The sequence below is a fragment of the Eriocheir sinensis genome, chromosome 54 (assembly GCF_024679095.1).
Source record: "Eriocheir sinensis breed Jianghai 21 chromosome 54, ASM2467909v1, whole genome shotgun sequence".
NCBI classification, from domain to species: Eukaryota; Metazoa; Arthropoda; class Malacostraca; order Decapoda; family Varunidae; genus Eriocheir; species Eriocheir sinensis.
In genome coordinates, this window is record NC_066562.1 from 5,132,601 (window position 1) to 5,152,600 (window position 20,000).

At 43.5% G+C, this 20,000-nt stretch overlaps 1 protein-coding gene across 1 annotated transcript in view; it reads right to left on the reverse strand.

Moving 5' to 3' along the window:
- The window catches only part of LOC126983458 (collagen alpha-1(XVIII) chain-like), a 115,491-nt gene that overhangs the window by 58,024 nt on the left and 37,467 nt on the right, over nt 1-20,000 (reverse strand). Inside the window, exons 3-5 of the mRNA XM_050836157.1 lie at nt 3,642-3,817; nt 2,122-2,336; nt 1,337-1,496 (exon numbers count right to left, since the gene is read on the reverse strand). Coding sequence (XP_050692114.1) covers nt 1,337-1,496; nt 2,122-2,336; nt 3,642-3,817 — 551 coding nt within the window. The remainder of the gene's footprint in view (nt 1-1,336; nt 1,497-2,121; nt 2,337-3,641; nt 3,818-20,000) is intronic.

A 20,000-nucleotide genomic window follows, 5' to 3' on the forward strand; every position in this document is an offset into this window, starting at 1 on the left:
GGGGACTGGGGGAGACCTCTCAAGTGCGAGTCTTATATTTACTTATAATACTTAAAACTACTTATTCCTCCCTAATTTACATTTTCCCATTCTTAATTACATTCCGGCATTAGCCCCAACACTGTGCAGACCGCCCCGTTGTCCTCCTGTTATCTCCTAGCCCACTCCTCTCTGCCTATTACCGGCACTACTCCTGCTATTGTCACCCTTGAAAGACTCCATTTTCTTCAACGCTTGACAGAAAACGTAAATATAGCGGAAACTTGTGTAGAAAACGAAGGATCATGAATATTTGGAGTCACTTAAAACGCATCGAAAAAAGGTGTTTCTCTAAGACCAGCATCACTACCACTACCACCACCATCATCATCAACCACCACTACACCATCACCACCACGTATACTACCACGATCATCACCATTCACCACCACTAAGAACAGTACCACCACATACACCACCACCACCACCAACACCATCAACCACCACAACCACCATCAACCACCACCACCACCACAACCAATACCATCACCACCAAGACCACCACCACCACCACCAACAACAACAACAACACTACCACCACCACCATCACCACCATCAAAACGTCTCCTCAACCAAAGAAGAAACATACCAATAAAATACTAATAAAAAAATCCCTTTATTCTTTCCTCAAATAAAAAAGTTCATAAATAAAAACTCTAATTCATCAAACACATTAATTAAACAGCATTGATAAACAGGTTCACACATTCCACACTGACCTTTTAAAACACACAAATATTGGATTATATAACTAAACACACACACACACACACACACACACACACACACACACACACACACACACACACACACATTGACAATATTACAAACACTCGTATCACAAGCTCTCCCTTCCTCGCCCATTCCCTTCACCCATATCACAAGCTCTCCCTTCCTCGCCCATTCCCTTCACCCATATCACAAGCTCTCCCTTCCTCGCCCATTCCCTTCACCCATATCACAAGCTCTCCCTTCCTCGGCCATTCCCTTCACCCATATCACAAGCTCTCCCTTCCTCGCCCATTCCCTTCACCCATATCACAAGCTCTCCCTTCCTCGGCCATTCCCTTTACCCATATCACAAGCTCTCCGTTCCTCGGCCATTCCCTTCGCTCATATCACAAGCTCTCCCTTTCTCGGCCATTCCTTTCCTTCTTTTCTCATCTCCCTTCCCCTCTTTTCCCTCCCTTTACCATATACCTTTCCCTTTATCTTGATCCTGCTTTCACACTCCTCTCTTGAACCCATGCAACCCCTCCCCTTACGCCCTTGCCCCAAACAACCCCCTTTCTCTCACCTCGAAGTATCCCTTGAAGATCCCCCCCGCCTGGCCGATGTACAGCGTGGAGGCGGAGTCAAACACGAGCTGCTGGGGGACACGATGCACCACCACCTCGTTGTAGCGCTGACAGTTAAACCAAAGCTGAACCTCCGCGGCGGTGACCCGGAACGCGAACCTGACGAAGGACGGAGATGGGTCAGGTGGGAAGAGAGGGAGGAGAAGGAAGAAAGAGGGAGGAGGGAAGGTGAGAGGAGAGGAGAGAGGAAGGAAGAAAGGAGGAAGGAGGAAGAGAGAGAGGGAATGTAGAGAGAGAGGGGAAGAGGAGGAGGAGGAGAGGGAGTGAGAGGTGAGGAGAGGAGGGTGAGAGAGAGAGAGAGAGAGAGAGAGAGAGAGAGAGAGAGAGAGAGAGAGAGAGAGAGAGAGAGAGAGAGAGAGAGAGAGAGAGAGAGAGAGAGAGAGAGAGAGAGAGAGAGAGAGAGAGAGAGAGAGAGAGAGAGAGAGAGAGAGAGAGAGAGAGAGAGAGAGAGAGAGAGAGAGAGAGAGAGAGAGAGAGAGAGAGAGAGAGAGAATAAAAGAGAAGAGGATGAGGCAAAGAGAAGATAGAAAAAGCAGAATGGAAGGAAGAGGGAGGAGTGGAAAAGGAGAAAAGAAAGAGGGGAAAAAAAAGAAGAGAAGATAAAATGTCTAAATAAGAAAGAAAAGAGAGGGAATGAGAGAGACGGTGGAAAGAGAGAGCGAGAACACACACACACACACACACACACACACACACACACACACTCACACACACACACACACACCTGGTCCACACTCCCTTGAACTGCGGAACGAGAAAGGAGGCGATGGTTTGCGAGGTCATGTGTCTCTCGGCGTCCGTGTAGAAGAGCGAGAGGTTGGAGGCGCCCGGAACACTTGGGGAGAGGGAGACGCCGAGCTGTACGAGGTTCTCCAGCGGGTTGGTTACTGCGAAGAGGAACATTGGCTCCTCTGTGTCGGGCTTAACGGCGGCCTGGATCTGTGGAGAGAGAGAAGTAGCATTAGAAAAGAGACTGTAAGAGAAGGAAGGAAGGAAGGAAGGTAAGGAGGAAGGGAGGAAGGAAGGAAGAACGGAAAGAGAGATGAACCAAAACAAGGAAAGAAGGAAGGAAACTGACGAAAAAAGGAAGGAAGGAAGGAAGGAAGGGAGGAAGGTAAGGAGGAAGGGAAGGGAAGGAGGAAGAACGGAAAGAGAGATGAACCAAAACAAGGAAGGAAGGAAGGAAATTGACGAAAAAGGAAGGAAGGAAGGAAGGAAGGAAGAAGGGAAGGAGAGAAAGATACAAAGGAAAGAAGGAAGATTGGAAAGAAGGATTAACCAAAACAAGGAAGGAAGGAAGGAAATTGACGAAAAAGGAAGGAAGGAAGGAAGGAAGGAAGAAGGGAAGGAGAGAAAAAGAGAGAGAGGGAAGGAAGAGAGAGAGAGAGAGAGAGAGAGAGAGAGAGAGAGAGAGAGAGAGAGAGAGAGAGAGAGAGAGAGAGAGAGAGAGAGAGAGAGAGAGAGAGAGAGAGAGAGAGAGAGAGAGAGAGAGAGAGAGTCCTACCCGTTCCCTTAATCCCCCCTCCCCCCATAAAAATTACCCTGAACACACACCCTATTTTTACCCCATTCACGAAAAAGTCCCTTCCTACACGTCCACTTCCTTGTAAAAATTCCCTAGACGCCCTGAAGCCATTGACAGACAACTCCTTCCCTGCCTTCAAAAATTCCCTAGACACACATTTTTATCCCCAGAAATATTACTTCATCTATTAAATTTTTCTACATAATAAATGATAATACAAGAATACATTGATTTCTCTAATAAGATGATTTTAAATAGTTCTCTCTATATATAATGAACTTGAGCGGGAAGGAAGGAAGGAAGGAAGGAAGGAAGGAAGGATGAATGTATGAATAGATGAAAGAAAGGAAGGAAGGAAGGAAAGAAGGAAAGAAGAACGAAAGGGAGAAAGCGAAAACGAAAAGAAGGAATGAAGGATAGAATGAAGGAAAAGGAAGGAAGGAAGGAAGAAAGGAATAACGGAAAGGAGAAAGAGAAAACGAAAAGAAGGAATGAAGGATAGAAGGAAGGAAGGAAGGAAGGAATAACGAAAAGGAGAAAGGGAAAACGAGAACAAGGAAATAAAGATGGAAGAGAGGAAAAGGAAAGAAGGAAGGAATAACGAAAAGCAGAAAGAAAAAAACGGAGAAAACAAATGAAAGAAAAAAACAAAAAAAATGAAGGAAGGAAGGAAGGAAAGAAGGAAAGGAAACCAAGACACCAACTCCCTCCTTCCTTACCGAGAACTCCCTGTAGAGGCGCTCGGGCAGGAAGAGTCTGAAGGGATGTTTGATGCTGGCGCCGACTTTGAACCCGAAGGCGGGGAATCCATCGAAGCCCGTCACGAAGTACTGGGTGGAGGGGTCTTCGAAGGGCACCGCGATAGCCTGCAGTAAGTCCACCTCCTCCACGCTTTCTGAGGGTGGAAGAGGAGTGAATGGGAAGGTGGAGTGAGTGGGTGAGTGAGTGCGAAAGAGTATGGACGAGAGTGGAGGGTGGAGGAAAAAGTTGTAGTGGAGAGAAAGAGAGAGAGAGAGAGAGAGAGAGAGAGAGAGAGAGAGAGAGAGAGAGAGAGAGAGAGAGAGAGAGAGAGAGAGAGAGAGAGAGTGAGAGAGAGAGAGAGAGAGAGAGAGAGAGAGAGAGAGAGAGAGAGAGAGAGAGAGAGAGAGAGAGAGAGAGAGAGAGAGAGAGAGAGAGAGAGAGAGAGAGAGAGAGAGAGAAAAGGAAGGAGAGAAAAGAGGAAGAGAGAGAGAGAGAGAGAGGAGAGAGAGAGAGAGAGAGAGAGAGAGAGAGAGAGAGAGAGAGAGAGAGAGAGAGAGAGAGAGAGAGAGAGAGAGAGAGAGAGAGAGAGAGAGAGAGAGAGAGAGAGAGAGAGAGAGAGAGAGAGAGAGAGAGAGAGAGAGAGAGAGAGAGAGAGAGAGAGAGAGAGAGAGAGAGAGACACACACACACACACACACACACACACACACACACACACACACACACACACACACACACACACACTCAGACAGACAGAGAAGAATTGACTAAACTCTCTCTCTCTCTCTCTCTCAAGGAGGTTCTTCATTAGGCAAGCCAACGTTAAGCAAATATCTCAAGTCCCCTTTTCTTCCCTCTTCCGTCCCCTTCTTTCCTCCCCTTTTTCCCCTCCCTTATTATTTCTTCTCATTATTTTTTGGATTGTTTTCTTCGTCACTTTTTCTCTTCCTTAATTCCTGTTCTTTATTTTGCCGGGAATTTCGTTTCAATGTTACTTTTATAGTATTTATTTGATTTGTTTTTGTTTTTGTTTTATTGTTCTTCCTCTTCCTCTTCTTCTTCTTTTTCTTCTTAACGTTTCAGCCGCTAACCATTCAGCCACCGCCTCGCTCGCTCCTATTGTTACCCCCATTATTGTTATCACCATCATCATCACGTTTCGAATTTTTATCATTGTTGTTATTATCATTTTCATCATCACCATCATCATCATCATCATCCTCAACATCATCATCATCATCATCATCATCATCATCATCATCCTCAGCTTCATCATCACCATCACCATCATCATCATCATCATCATCATCATCAACAACGAATCTTTTTCTTTTTTTTTTATTTATATTTTCTTATTCGAAGCAACGGTTGGTTCATGAAGAAAAGAAGCTCATTGTTATTCTTCCGTTCATTCTTTCTTTCTCTCTCTCTCTCTCTCTCTCTCTCGACGCGCCTCCCGCAAACTCTTTTCTTCGTTTCCACAAGTTGTCCTTTTATCCTCATTCTTCTTCTTCTTCTTTTTCTTCTTCTTCTTCTTTTTTCTTTTTCTTTTTTTCTTCTTTTTCTTCTTCTTGTTTCTTCTTTTCCTTCTTTTTTTTTCCTTTTCTTCTTTTTCTTTTTCGTCTTATTCTTCTTCCTTTTCTTCTTCTTCTTTTTCCTCTTCTTCTTCTTCTTCTTCTTCTTCTTCTTTGTCTTTTTATTTATCTTCTTTTACTTCTTCTTCTTCTTCTACTTCTTCTTCTTCTTCTTCTTCTACTACTTCTTCTTCTTCTTCTTCTTCTTCTTCGTATCATATCATTCCCATTCTTATTTTCTTTTCTCTTTTCCCATTATCTTTGTAGTAGCAGTAGTAGTAGTAGTAGTAGTAGTAGTAGTAGTAGTAGTAGTAGTATCATCATCATCATTATTACCACGAGAATAATAATGACAATAATAATAATTCCTTCGGTGACATTAACCAAAACTTTACTCATTATATTCCTCCTCTCCACCATTCGTCCCTCAAACACACACAAAACACATTTCAGAGAGAACTAAATAACTCTCTCTCTCTCTCTAAGAACTGCATGGAATTTGTGTTAGAAGGGAAGGGAAGGGATGGGATGGGTGGGATGGGAAGGGATGGGATGGGATGAAATGGGATGGGATGGGATGGTATAGAAAGGGAAGGGAAGGGAAGAGAAGGGAAGGGATAGGATGGAATGGGACGGGAAGGGAAGAAAAGGAAAAGGAGGGTAAGGCAAGGTAAAGTAAGGTAAGGTAAGGTAAGATGAGGCAAGGCAAGGCAAGGCAAGGTAAGGTAAGGTATGGTAGGCAAGGTAAAGTAAGGTAAAAATAAGGTTAGGTAAGGTATGGAAAGGTACGGTAAGGTTAGATAAGGAAGGTAAAGTAAGGTAAATTAAGGTAAGATAATGTAAGGTATGTCAAGTTAAGGTAAGGTAAGGTAAGATAAGGTAAGGTAAGTTAAGGCAAGGTAAAGCGAGGCAAGGTAAGGTAAGGTAAGGTAAGGTATGTCAAATTAAGGCAAGGCAAAGCAAGGCAAAGCAAGGTAAGGTAAGGTAAGGTATGTCAAATTAAGGTAAGGTAAGGTAAGGTACGTCATATTAAGGTAAGGTAAGGTAAGGTACGTCATATTAAGGTAAGGTAAGGTAAGGTACAGTCGGCTATAGAGAGTAGTGACACACTGTCCAGTAAGTTTCGTTCAGAAAGCGACATCTGGCAACCCCTCCACGTGACATGAAAATTATTATATCCTATCGAAATCGTACTGTTGTGGTGATCGGTGGTCACAGGTGCACTCTACATAATTTTAAGATAGATATTTATCAAAAGTGCCCGTCGCTAACGCTTAATAAATATTTTTTATTTAGGCTCTGTCGCTACATTTTGACACGAGCTTTTAGTTTCGTTCAAATTTAGTCAAGAGCAACTCTAAGTTGTTTATCAAACTATGATACATTTAAAAATATATTGCACTTATTAGGGGAAATTGTTATGCCTTTTAACTAAAAACAAAAAAATCCCTGACAGCCGAGATCTTGTTCTTCATAATTTTTTTTATACGTAATAATAGGCTATAAACGTTCACATGATGGCGTCGTCGACCGCGGGCCTTGACGGCTGGAGTAGCGGTATTCTATTAAAGCCCTTATGTCCGCAGGCATTGCAGTTGAGCTGTCACGTCAGTGGCTGTGGAAACGTATGATTTTTAATACTTAAAAAAATAAGAGAGAGAGAGAGGGCGAGATGCTGGGTGGGGACGGGAGACGTGTCCATCAGCGACAAGGGGTCAGCTAGTCAGCGACGTGCCGAGTTCAACACACACACACACACACACACACACACACGTATTTATACTTAGATATTACGTAATCTTCACGGAGAAATGATTTTAGATTTTTGATGATCTGAATTGTCTTTGAGGCTTTATAGTGACGGGAATTAAGGCTGCGAGTTAAACAGACCCTCAAGCCTATTTGCTGTTTGATGGTAAGGAGCATTAGTCAGTGCCTGCCTCTGTGAAGGACAGCATTGCACGCGGTATTTTCAAAGTCTAATAAAAAAAAGTGTTTCAGACTGTTAGTGATATGTTTTACCTCGTCATCATCATCATCATCATGTAGAAGACATTCATTATCGCATTTCTAAATTGAATTCATGTAATCCGGTATATTTTTAACTACATTATATTTTAATATAATATAATATTATACAATATTATAATTTCACGGTCACACACACACGGTACACACTGAAACACGTCACTAACATCACCAGTGAATGCGTCACCGTGGTATAGTTGCCAGATACCGCCACCAGGCTAAACATTCTGAAAACCGTGACACTACTCTCTATCGTCGACTGTACGTCATATTAAGGTAAGGTAAGGTAAGGTACGTCATATTAAGGTAAGGTAAGGTAAGGTAAGGTACGTCATATTAAGGTAAGGTAAGGTAAGGTACGTCATATTAAGGTAAGGTAAGGTAAGGTAAGGTACGTCATATTAAGGTAAGGTAAGGTATATCAAATTAAGGAAAGATAAGGTAAGGTAAGGAAAAAATAATGTAAGTCACTCCTCCGTAACAAACAACACTCCAGCCACATCTTCCCAGCATCTGAGGCCAACGCGAGCCGCCATGTTGCCCCGGGAGTGACGTCACGGGTAAACACGAGGCAGAGAGAGGGGGAGAGGGAGGGAGAGGGAGGGAAAGGGAGGGAGAGGGAGAGTCTTTGTTTAACTTTTTCCCATCATGATGCTGTGGGGGATTTAAAGCTGAGACGCTGGGAGAGTGGGGGGGGGAGGGGGAATAGGGAGGGAGGGAGAATGGGGAGGGAAATTGGGTGAGGTTAAGGAGAGGGGCAAAGGAGAAGAAGGAAGGGAGGAGGGTAAGGAAATAAGAAAGTGGGGAAGGGGGGAGAGAGGAGGGAGGGGGAATGGGTTGGGGAGATGGGGAAAGAGAAGGGAGGAAGAGAAAGGAAAGTAGCAAAGGAGTAGGGAAAGAAGGGGAGGATGGAATGGGGAGAAGGAAAGACGGGGAAGCGGAGAGGGATGAGAGGGAAGGGAGGGGGAAGGCTGAGAGGAAGGGAAAGGAATACATAGGAATACATAGGAAGAACAGACACCAGAAGAACTGTCGGTCTATGGCGAGGGTGTCTGTTTACTACCGCTACTACTAGTGATCTACGTGTGGTGGGACAGGACAGAATAGATGAAGGCTCCTCCCCACCCACCTCTCCCTCCGGCAACGTACCGGCAGGAAATAGAAGAGAACACCATGTGCCTCTAAGGGAGAAAGGGACATGGAAATTTTACAGTAAAGGGAGAAATAAGAGGAAATTACTACCCTTAACTTACGCTACTGGTAACCTAAGCTGTGGGGGAAACTAATGTCTTGAGGTTGTAGTCTCGGAAGGAGGCGAGGAAGAGGGGCAAAGAAGGAGGGGGAAGGAAGGGGGGCAGAGAAAGTGATAAAGAAAGGGAGAAGAGGGAAGGTGGAGAGAGAGAGAGAGAGAGAGAGAGAGAGAGAGAGAGAGAGAGAGAGAGAGAGAGAGAGAGAGAGAGAGAGAGAGAGAGAGAGAGAGAGAGAGAGAGAGAGAGAGAGAGAGAGAGAGAGAGAGAGAGAGAGAGAGAGAGAGAGAGAGAGAGAGAGAGAGAGAGATTTACATAGATTTACATAAAAAATCAGACCACACAGACCCCATGGTCCAGACTAGGTGGTCTGTCCTTAAACCTAAGTGATTCTACACTAATCAGATGACTCCAAAGCGTTGCTTTTCTACTCTAGTTAATATTAAGTTCTAGGAAGTGACGGTCGAGCTTGTTTTTAAAGGAGTCAATCGTGTTACACTGGACCACTGACGGTGGGAGCTTATTCCATTCTCGCACTACAACGTTGGTGAAGAAAAATTTGGTGCAGTCTGAATTTACTTGTCTACATTTGAGTTTTACGCCATTGTTCCTCGTTCGCAAAGTGTCATCGATCATAAACAATTTTGTTCTGTCTACATTCGTGAAACAATTAAGTATTTTGAAACATTCGATCAGTTTTCCTCGGAGGCAACGTTTCTCAAGAGAGAACATGTTAAGGGTAGAAAGCCTTTCATCGTAGGATTTGTTGCGCAAGGAAGGGATCATTTTTGTTGCCCGACGCTGAACACCTTCTAATTTAGCAATGTCCTTTGCATGGTGAGGAGACCAAAACTGTGCCGCATATTCCAAGTGGGGTCTGACTAAACTATTGTAGAGCGGAAGTATTACATCTTTATTCTTGAATAAAAAGTTTCTTTTAATGAAGCCCAAGATTCTGTTCGCTTTATTTGCTGCATCGATGCATTGATGTGAGAATTTGAGGTTAGACGAGAGAGAGAGAGAGAGAGAGAGAGAGAGAGAGAGAGAGAGAGAGAGAGAGAGAGAGAGAGAGAGAGAGAGAGAGAGAGAGAGAGAGAGAGAGAGAGAGAGAGAGAGAGAGAGAGAGAGAGAGAGAGAGTAATTAAGATAATGAAAAGTTTACTTAGTGGGTCTTGATGAAGGTAATTACTTTCTTTGTTTTAACCTCCTCCTCCTTCTCCTCCTCCTCCTACTACTACTACTACTACTACTACTACTTCTACTACTACTACTACTACTACTACTACCACAACTACTACTACTACTACTACTTCATATATATCGTTTTCTATCAATCTGTTTATCTATTTACTTACCCATCTTCTTTTCCTCCCTTTCCTCTCCTTTCCCTATATCCAATAATCCAGATTCTTTCCCTCTCATTCCTTTCCTTTCCCTATCCCTCCCTTTCTTTTCCCTTTCCTTTCCTATTTTACTTATTATTTTTTTCTTCCCTACGACTTTTTCCCTCCACTCCCTACCCTTTTTTTCCCTCCACTCCCTACCCTTTTTCCCTCCACTCCCTACCCTTTTTTTCCCTCCACTCCCTACCCTTTTTCCCTCCACTCCCTACCCTTTTTTTCCCTCCACTCCCTACCCTTTTTCCCTCCACTCCCTACCCTTTTTTTCCCTCCACTCCCTACCCTTTTTCCCTCCACTCCCTACCCTTTTTTTCCCTCCACTCCCTACCCTTTTTCCCTCCACTCCCTACCCTTTTTCCCTCCACTCCCAATTTTTTTTCCCTCCACTCCTACCCTTTTTCTCCCTCCACTCCCTACCCTTTTTCCTCCACTCCCCTTTTTTTCCTCCACTCCCTACCCTTTTTCCTCCACTCCCTACACTTTTTCCCTCCACTCCATACCCTTTTTGGCCCTCCTCTCCCTCCAATTTGTCCCTCCACTCGCTACCCTTTTTCCCTCCACTCCCTACCCTTTATTCCCTCCACTCCTACCCTTTTTCCCTCCACTCCCACCCTTTTTCCCTCCACTCCCCTTTTTTTCCTCCACTCCCTACCCTTTTTCCCTCCACTCCCTACCCTTTTTCCCTCCACTCCCTACCCTTTTTTTCCTCCACTCCCTAATTCTTTCCCTCCACCACCCTTTTTGTCCCTCCACTCCCTACCCTTTTTCCCTCCACTCCCTACCCTTTTTCCCTCCACTCCCTACCCTTTTTTTCCCTCCACTCCCTACCCTTTTCTCCCCTCCACTCCCTACCCTTTTTCCCTCCACTCCCTACCCTTTTTTTCCCTCCACTCCTACCCTTTTTCCCTCCACTCCCTAATTCTTTTTTCCCCTCCACTCCCTACCCTTTTTCCCTCCACTCCCCTACCCTTTTTTCCCTCCACTCCCTACCCTTTTTTCCCTCCTGCCTACCCTTTTTTTCCCTCCACTCCCTACCCTTTTTTTCCCTCCACTCCCTACCCTTTTTTTCCCTCCACTCCCAACCCTTTTTTTCCTCCACTCCTAATTTTTTTCCCTCCACTCCCTACCCTTTTTTTTCCTCCACTCCCTACCCTTTTTTTTCCTCCACTCCTACCCTTTTTTTTCCCTCCACTCCCTTTTTTTTTCCTTTTTTTCCTCCACTCCTTTTTTTTCCTCCACTCCTACCCTTTTTTTCCCTCCACTTTACCCTTTTTTTTCCCTCCACTCCTTACCCTTTTTCCCTCCACTCCCTACCCTTTTATTCCCTCCACTCCCCCCCCTTTTTCCCTCCACTCCCTACCCTTTTTTCCCTCCACTCCCTACCCTTTTTTTCCATCCACTCCCTACCCTTTTTTTCCCTCCACTCCCTACCCTTTTTTTCCCTCCACTCCCTACCCTTTTTTTTCCCTCCACTCCCTACCCTTTTTTTCCCTCCACTCCCTACCCTTTTTTTCCCTCCACTCCCTACCCTTTTTTTCCCTCCACTCCTTACCCTTTTTTTCCCTCCACTCCCTACCCTTTTTTTCCCTCCACTCCCTCTTTTTTTTTCCCTCCACTCCCTACCCTTTTTTTCCCTCCACTCCCTACTTTTTTTTCCCTCCACTCCTACCCTTTTTTTCCCTCCACTCCCTACCCTTTTTTTCCCTCCACTCCTTACCCTTTTTTTCCCTCCACTCCCTACCCTTTTTTTCCCTCAACTCCCTACCCTTTTTTTCCCTCCACTCTACCCTTTTTCCCTCCACTCCCGACCCTTTTTTTCCCTCCACTCCCTACCCTTTTTTTCCCTCCACTCCTTACCCTTTTTTTCCCTCCACTCCCTACCCTTTTTTTCCCTCCACTCCTTACCCTTTTTTTCCCTCCACTCCCTACCCTTTTTTCCCCTCCACTCTTTACCCTTTTTTTCCCTCCACTCCCTACCTTTTTTTCCCTCCACTCCCTACCTTTTCTCCCCTCCACTCCCTACCCTTTTTTTCCCTCCACTCCCTACCCTTTTCTCCCCTCCACTCCCTACCCTTTTTTTCCTTCCACTCCCTACCCTTTTCTCCCCTCCACTCCCTACCCTTTTTTTCCCTCCACTCCTCCACTTTGTTCCTCCTATCTACTTTTTTTCCTCCGTTTTTGACAGTTTTCCTCCTCTCTCCTTTCCTTCCCTTCCCTTTAGAGGTCACTGGTACACATACATATAAAAATTTCACCGATAGAAAGTTAAATATCTATAAACACACGAAACACTATAAGGAGAATAATGGCGTTACAAACCTTCGTCTTAGTGGCATTAAAAAAGGGTCTGATGCCTCTTCGGGAAATTGGAACGTGTTAACGGAGGATTAGGGCGATTACGTTAGGGGGTTGGAATCTATTAATTAAAGGGAAGGTTGTAGATTGTTTTTTTTTTTTTTTTGTATATATATTTTCCTGTTGGTCTAGTTTTTTGGGAGGGATAGGTGTTGTTGTTGTTGTTGTTGTTGTTGTTGCTGTTGTTGTTGTTGCTGATGTATAATTGAATAAAAACTCAATAACTATAAAAAATACGAAATAAATATGTAAATACGTAAAATAAATAAATAAATAAATAAATATACCGTAAAATATGACCCCAAATTCTATATAAAAAAAAAATATATAAACAGGTTCAGATCCTCCATATAGAGAGTTGGATCCCCTTTAGAGCAACGCCGTTACACAAGATTCCTCGCTACGCATCAAAGCATTGGATCCTATGTGCCCTAAATCCCACTCCTCCTCCCCTCTTTATCCTCCTCCTCCTTCTCTTCCTCTTTCTTCCTCTTCCTTATTCTTGGAGGAGGAGGAGAAGGAGGAGGAGGACGAGGAGGAGTGGTAGTAGTCGTAGTAGTAGTAGTAGTAGTAGTAGTAGTAGTAGTAGTAGTAGTAGTAGTAGTAGTAGTAGTAGTAGTAGTAGTAGTGGTGGTGGTGGTGGTGGTGATACAATCTCTCCCTTTTTACCTCCTTAATGGACTTTCTACCGTCTACCTTTCTACCTTTCTACCCTCCCTTCCTCCCCCTTACCCATTTTTCCCTCACCTCCCTTAGTCATCTCCGTCTCCCTATTTCCTCCTTCCCTCCCTTTTTTCCTCTCTCTCCTTCCCTCTTCCCTTTCTTCCCCTTTTTTCTCTCCTTCTCTCCTTGTCTTGTTTTCCCTTTTCCTTCCTTTTTATCTTCTCTCTCCTTCCCTCTTCCCTTTCTTCCTCTTCTTCTTCTCCTCTTCTTGTCCCGTTTCCCTTTTCTTCCCTTTACCTTGTCTTCCTTTTCTTTGCTTTCCTATCTTTTCCCCTCTTCTCCTTTCCCTTTCTTTTCTTCCCCTCTTCTTGTCTTGTTCCCCTTTTCTTCCCTTTATCTTCTCTTCCTTTTCTTTGCTTTCCTATCTTTTCCCATCTTCTCCTTTTTCCCTTTTCTTTCATTCTCTTTTCACCTCCTTATTTCTTTTCTGAGGTCTTATTTTTTTCCTTTCTTTTCTTCTCCTTTATTTCCTTCATCCACCTTTTCCTTTTCTTCATTTGTTCCTCCTTCCTTTTCTTATCAATGCTTTCCTTCCCCTTTTCTTTCCTTCTTTCTCCAGCTTTCTTTCTCTTCCTTCTTTCTTTCCTTCATCTCCCCCTCTTCCCTTTCCTTCCCAGTTCTTTCCTTCCCCTTTTCTTCCTTCTTTCTCCAGCTTTCTTTCTCTTCCTTCTTTCTTTCCTTCATCTCCCCCTCTTCCCTTTCCTTCCCCTTTTCTTTCCTTCTTTCTCCAGCTTTCTCTCTCTTCCTTCTTTCTTTCCTTCATCTCCCCCTCTTCCCTTTCCTTCCCCTTTTCTTCCTTCTTTCTCCAGCTTTCTTTCTCTTCCTTCTTTCTTTCCTTCATCTTCCCCTCTTCCCTTTCCTTCCCCTTTTCTTCCTTCTTTCTCCAGCTTTCTCTCTCTTCCTTCTTTCTTTCCTTCATCTCCCCCTCTTCCCTTTCCTTCCCCCTTTCTTTCCTTCTTTCTCCAGCTTTCTTTCTCTACCTTCTTTCTTTCCTTCATCTCCCCCTCTTCCCTTTCCTTCCCAGTTCTTTCCTTCCTCTTTTCTTCCTCTCTCCAGCCTTCACCTCTTCCATCTTATCCCGTCCTGTCTTCCTCTCCTTTTCTTCTCCTTCTCTTCCTTATTTTACTTATTACTTTTTTTTCTTCCCTCCTACTTTTTTCCTCCACCCCCTATCTTTTTTTTCCCTCCACTCCTCCACTTTGTTCCTCCTCTCTACTTTTTTTTCCTCCGTTTTTGACAGTTTTCCTCCTCCTCTCTCCACTTTTCTTTTCCACCTCCTCTCCACTTTTTTTCCTCCTCCTCCTCCTCTTCCAACTTTTTTTAATTCTCTTCCTCCCATCATCTTCAATCTTCTTTCTCCTCCTTCCTTTCTTCTTAACTTCTTGCATTTGTCTTCTTTGTCTTTCTTCTTCTCCTTCTTCTTCTTCTTCTTCTTCTTCTTCTTCATCTTCTTCTTCTTCTTCTTCTTCTTCTTCTTCTTCTTCTTCTTCTTCTTCTTCCTCTTCTTCTTCCTCCCTTTCTTCTTAACTTCTTACATTTGTCTTCTTTGTCTTTCTTCTTCTTCTTCTTCTTCTTCTTCTTCTTCTTCTTCTTCTTCTTCTTCTTCTTCTTCTTCTTCCTCTTCTTCTTCCTCCCTTTCTTCTTAACTTCTTACATCTGTCTTCTTCTTCTTCTTCTTCTTCTTCTTCTTCTTCTCCCTTCTTTTTCTTGTTGTTCTTCTCTATCTTCTTTTCTTCCTCTTTGTCTCTCTCTTCTTTTCCTTCTTTCCTCTTTGCCCTTTTTCTTCCCTTTTCCTCTTTTTCTTCTCCCTCTCCCCTATTTCCTCCCTTCTCTTCCCTTTTTCCTTTCTTCTCTTTCCTCCCTCCCTCTCTCCCCTCTTTCCTCTCTCTCTCCCCTTTTTTCTCTCTTCCCTTTTCCCTCTTTTCTTTCCCTTTCTCCTTCCTCTCATTTTTCCTCTTCCTTTCCTCTCCTTTCTCTCCCTCTCTCCACCTCTCCTCTTTCCTCTCCTATCCCTTCTTCTTCCTCTCATTTTCCCTCTTCCTTTCCTCTCTTTTCTCCTCTCTCTCCCCTCTCCTCTTTTCTCTCCTTTCCCTTCTTCTTCCTCTCATTTTCCCTCTTTCTTTCCCCTCTTCTCCCTTCTCTCCCCTCTCTTCTTTTCTCTCCAATCCCTTCTTCTTCCTTATTTTCCCTCTTCTTTCCCCTCTTCTCCCTTCTCTCCTCTCTCCTGTTATCTTTCTCTCCTTCTCCTTTCCTCTTTTCTCCATTCTTTTCTCTCTCCTCCTCTCCCCTCTTTCTCATCCTCCCCTCCCCCTCTCCCCCCCTTCGCCCAAACTCGGTAAGGCCTCACCTTCAGCGCCTCACCTGGGATTTCCCCTCCCCAGACACACCTGGAAATCTATCACCTGAGTAGCTTCACCTTTCCTCCTCCTCCTCCTCCTGCCTTACTTTCGCTTTCTTTCGCTTTCTCTTTCTTTTTTTTTCTTTCTTTTAGTTTTTTCCTTTTATATTCTTTAACTTTTTGTTTTGTTTTGTTTTTTGTGTTGTCGCCTTTTCTACACTTTTCTTTTCATTTATTTTTTCTTATTTTTCTTTTTAATTTTCTTCTATTTTTTATTTTATTTTCTTATATTCTTTCCTTTCGTTCCCTTTCTCTTCATTTCCTTCCTTTCCTTTCCCATCCCTTCTTTTCCTCCTTTTCATTTATTTCCCTTCCACTCTCCTCCCTTCCTTTCCCTTTCTTTTAACTTTCATATTCATTCACAAGTATTTCATTATTATATTTTCCTTTCCTTTCCTTCCTTCCCTCTCTCTCTCTCTCTCTCTCTCTCTCTCTCTCTCTCTCTCTCTCTCTCTCTCTCTCTCTCTCTTTACACAGGCAGTAGCAGGAACCAGGCAAATACAGTTCCCCTAAAGAAGCTAAAAAAAAAAATCCGCCTGAGCTAATACGGACAGGGGCAGACTGAAGCAACATGATGTATCCAATTTAGCATAACGTAACCTCATCAACACAAGACGTACCCATTTTAGAATACCGCCGAAAAAGAGAGAGAGAGAGAGAGAGAGAGAGAGAGGGGAGGGGGTAATGCTAGGCGTCTATTTGTGTGTGTGTGTGTGTGTGTGTGTGTGTGTGTGTGTGTGTGTGTTAATGGATAGCGTGAACGTGGCAGCTTAGTTTCAGGAAATGACGTAGAAGGGGAGGAAAAAAATGGAGGAAGACTTGGAGAGAGGGAGAGAAAAATGTGGGAGAGAAAGAGTGAGAGAGAGAGTGTGTGACAGATGGAGGGTTGGAAAAAGTGAGGTAATAGTTTCTCTCTCTCTCTCTCTCTCTCTCTCTCTCTCTCTCTCTCTCTCTCTCTCTCTCTCTCTCTCTCATTTATAAATTTGGATGTATTAAAAGGAAAAAAAAAAAATTGGAATAAGAATAAAAAAAGGAAAAGGATGAAATAAAAGGAATGAAGGGAAAGGAAGGAAAGAGAAGGAGAGGGAAGGAGGCGAAAGAGAAGGGAATGGAAGAGAAGGAAAGGAAAGGAAAGAGAAGGGAAGAGGATAACAGGGAAGGGAAAATTAGAGAAGAGAGAGGAATGGAAGGGAAAAAGGGGAAGGAAAGAGAATATGAGAGGAAAGGAAAGGAATTAAAGGAAAGGAAAGGAAAGGAAAAGAATAGATAGGAAGGAAAAAGAAAATATGGAAATGATGAAAATGAAATAGAGAGAAATAGAGAAAGGGAAGATAAAGGAAGGGAAGGGAAGAATGACAGAAGAGAAAAAGAATGGAAAGGAAAAGAAAAGAAAGAAAACGAAGAAAAGGAATGAAAAGGGTAAAGAAGGAAGGAAAGGAAAACAAAAGAGAAGGAATGAACAGAGGAGGAAAAGAATGGAAGGGAAAAGATGAAAAAGAAAACAACGAAAATGAATGAAAAGGGCAAAGAAGGAAGGGAAAGGAAAACAGAAAAGAAGGAATGAAGAGAGGAGGAAAAGAATGGAAGGGAAAAGAAAGAAAACAAAGAAAAGGAAAGGAAAACAAAAGAAAAGAAATGAAGAAAAGAGGATAAGAAAAAATAAAGAAGAAAATACAAAAAATAAAGTTCACACACACACACACACACACACACACACACACACACCATCCCCCCCCCCCCGGTTCGGTTCGCCTCGCTTCATCCAACGAGTTCGAAGCTTCGGAATTAATTACTGAAGCGTTCCGAGATAGTTCGCGTTAATATTCGAAGCTCCAGAGCGACGCAGGTGAAGGGGGGAACTTTTGGCATCTTAATTATCCCGCTCACCTGTAACACCTGTGAGTCACCTGGCCGGGGACTAAGGGGGGGGGAGCAGTGGTGGTGGTGGTGATGGGGGTGGTAGTGGTGGTGGTGGTAGTGGTGGTGGTGGTAGTAGTAGTAGTAGTAGTAGAAATAGTAGTGGAAGGGAAGGGAAGGGAAGGGAAGGGAAGGGAAGGAAGGGAAAAGGACTGGAAAGGGAAGGGAAATGAAATGAAAGGAAAAGAAAGGAAAAGTAGAGGAAAAGATAGGAGAGGAAAGGAAGGAAAGAAGGAAGGAAGGAAGGAAGGAAGGAAGGAAGGAAGGACTGGAAAGGGAAGGGAAAGGAAAGGAAAAGAAAGAAAAAGGAGAGGAAAAGATAGGAAAGGAGAGGAAAGGAAGGAAGGGAAAGGACTGGAAATGGAAAGGAAGGAAGGGAAGGAAAGGAAGGAAAGGAAAAGGATGGGAAAAGATAGGAAGGGAAGGGAAGGGAAGGGAAAGGAAAGGAAAGGAGAGGAAAGGAAAGGACAAGAAAGAAGAGGAAAATAGAAGAGAAGGGAAGGAAAGAAGAGAAAAAGAAAGGGAAGGAAAATAAAGAAAAGACAACAGTACATACACAACAACAACAACAACAACAACAACAGCAACAACAACAACAACAACAACAACAACAACAACAACAACAATGACAATGATTATAAGGCAGGGAAAGCAATAATTGTGTGTTTAATAATGTGTGTGTGTGTGTGTGTGTGTGTGTGTGTTCTTCGTGGTGGTGGTGGTGGTAGTGGTCTAAGTAGTAGCAGCAGTAGTAGTAGTAGTAGTAGTAGTAGTAGTAGTAGTAATAGTAGTAGTAGTAGTAGTAAAGGGAATCAATTAATACATTACATTAAAAGAAAGGAACGAGAGAAAGAGAAGCAAAGAGGAAGAGGAAGAAAAGAAAGGAGAGGAAAGGAAAAGAAAGTAAAGGGAAGGAAGAGAGGGAAGAAAAGAAGCAAAGAAGAGAAATGGAGGGAGAGAAAAAAAAGAGAAAAAATTAAAAGAGAACGTAAAAAATAAAAGTAGAAGAAGAAGAGAATTGGAAGAGAAGAGAAAAGAATGAGAAAGAAAAAGAAAGAATAGAGAAAAAAAGAAAGAAAGGAGAAGGAAGAAAAAAAGTTGAAGAAAAGTGAGAGAAAAGAGAATGGAAAGAAGAGAGAGAAGAGAGAGACAGGTAGCATTCATCCTCCCTCTCTCTCTCTCTCTCTCAAAGTTGACGCTAAGATGATGTGAAAGAAAGCGGAAATGAAGGTCTTGGGGTCATTTAATTCACGTCATCTCTCTCTCTCTCTCTCTCTCTCTCTCTCTCTCTCTCTCTCTCTCTCTCTCTCTCTCTCTCTCTCTCTCTCTCTCTCTTCTTCTCTCTCACCTTCCCTTCCCTTCCTTTCCTTTCCCTTCCTTTCCCTTCCCTTCCCTTCCTTCCCCTTCCCTTCCTTTCCCTTCTTTCCCCTTCCCTTCACTCACTTTCCCTTCCATTTCCTTCCTTTCCTTTCTGTTTCCTTTTTCTTCGCTTCGTTTCCCTTCCTCTCCTTCTTCTTTGATTCTATTTACTTTCTTTTCTCTCCTCTTTCTCTTCTCTTCTCTTTATTTTTCCCTTCTCTTCTCTCCCTTCAAAGCAGAGAGCAACACACCACCTCTACATAACAGCGGAAGTAACATTCACAACACATATCAACACATTTTTTTTTCCCTGGTGTTGAGGATCGAAAGTGTTGCAGGTGAGGTTAGGTATGCAAGGTGTGTTCCGCGCTGGCATTGTGGGCGGCGCGACAGGTGAGTGCGTTCAGGTGTTTCGCGGTGGGACTGTCTGCCACGCTTTTGTTCTCCAGCGACGCGATAGAAAGAAATGTGTGAAAGCTGAAAGAACAGTGGAAGAGTTTATCGTCACCCTCTTCGTTCACTCTTTTGCTCTCTCTCTCTCTGCTTCCTCCACTCACTCGTTTTTCTTCTTTTTCTTCCTCCCCTTTTCCCCTTCCTTCTTCTCCTCGTGTTCCCTTATCTCCCCTTCTTTCCTTTCCTTTCCTTTCCTCTCCCCTCTTTTCCTTTCCTTCCTTTCCATTCCCTTCCTTTCCTTTCCTTTCCTTTCCTTTCCTCTCCTTTCCTTTCCTTCCATTCCATTATCTTCCTTTCCTTTCCTTTTCTTTCCTTTCCTTTCTTCTCCTTTCCTTCTTTTTCTTTCCCCTTCCTTTCTCTTCTCTTGCTTCCTTCTCTTCCTCTCCTTCTCCTCCTCCTTCTCCTCCTCTTCCTCTTTCTCCCATATCTTTAACTTCCCTTTCCTCCTCTTCCCTTCCTTTCCTTTCCTTCCCTTCCCTTCTCTACCCTTGCTTCCTCCTTTTTCTCGTTTTTCTTTTTTGTCCTCCCCTTTTCCTCTTCCTCCTCCTTCTCCTGTTCCCTTCTCTCTCCTTTCTTTCCCTTCCCTTTCCTTCCCTTCCTTTCCTTTCGTTTCCTCTCCTCTTCTTTTCCTTCCCTTCCCTTCATCACCCTTTCTTTTCTTTCCCCTTCCCTTCTCTTTCCTTGCTTCCTTCTCTTTCTCTTTTTCTTTTCCCTTTTCCTCTTCCTCCTTCCCCTGTTCTCTTCTCTTCCCATTCTTTCCCTTCCTTTCCCTTCCCTTCCGTTGGGGGGGGGGACAGAGAAAGGGAGAGAAAGTGAAATGAGAATGAAAGAAAGAAGAAAGAAAGAAAGAATGATTGAAAAAGGAAGAATTTGAGAGAGAGAGA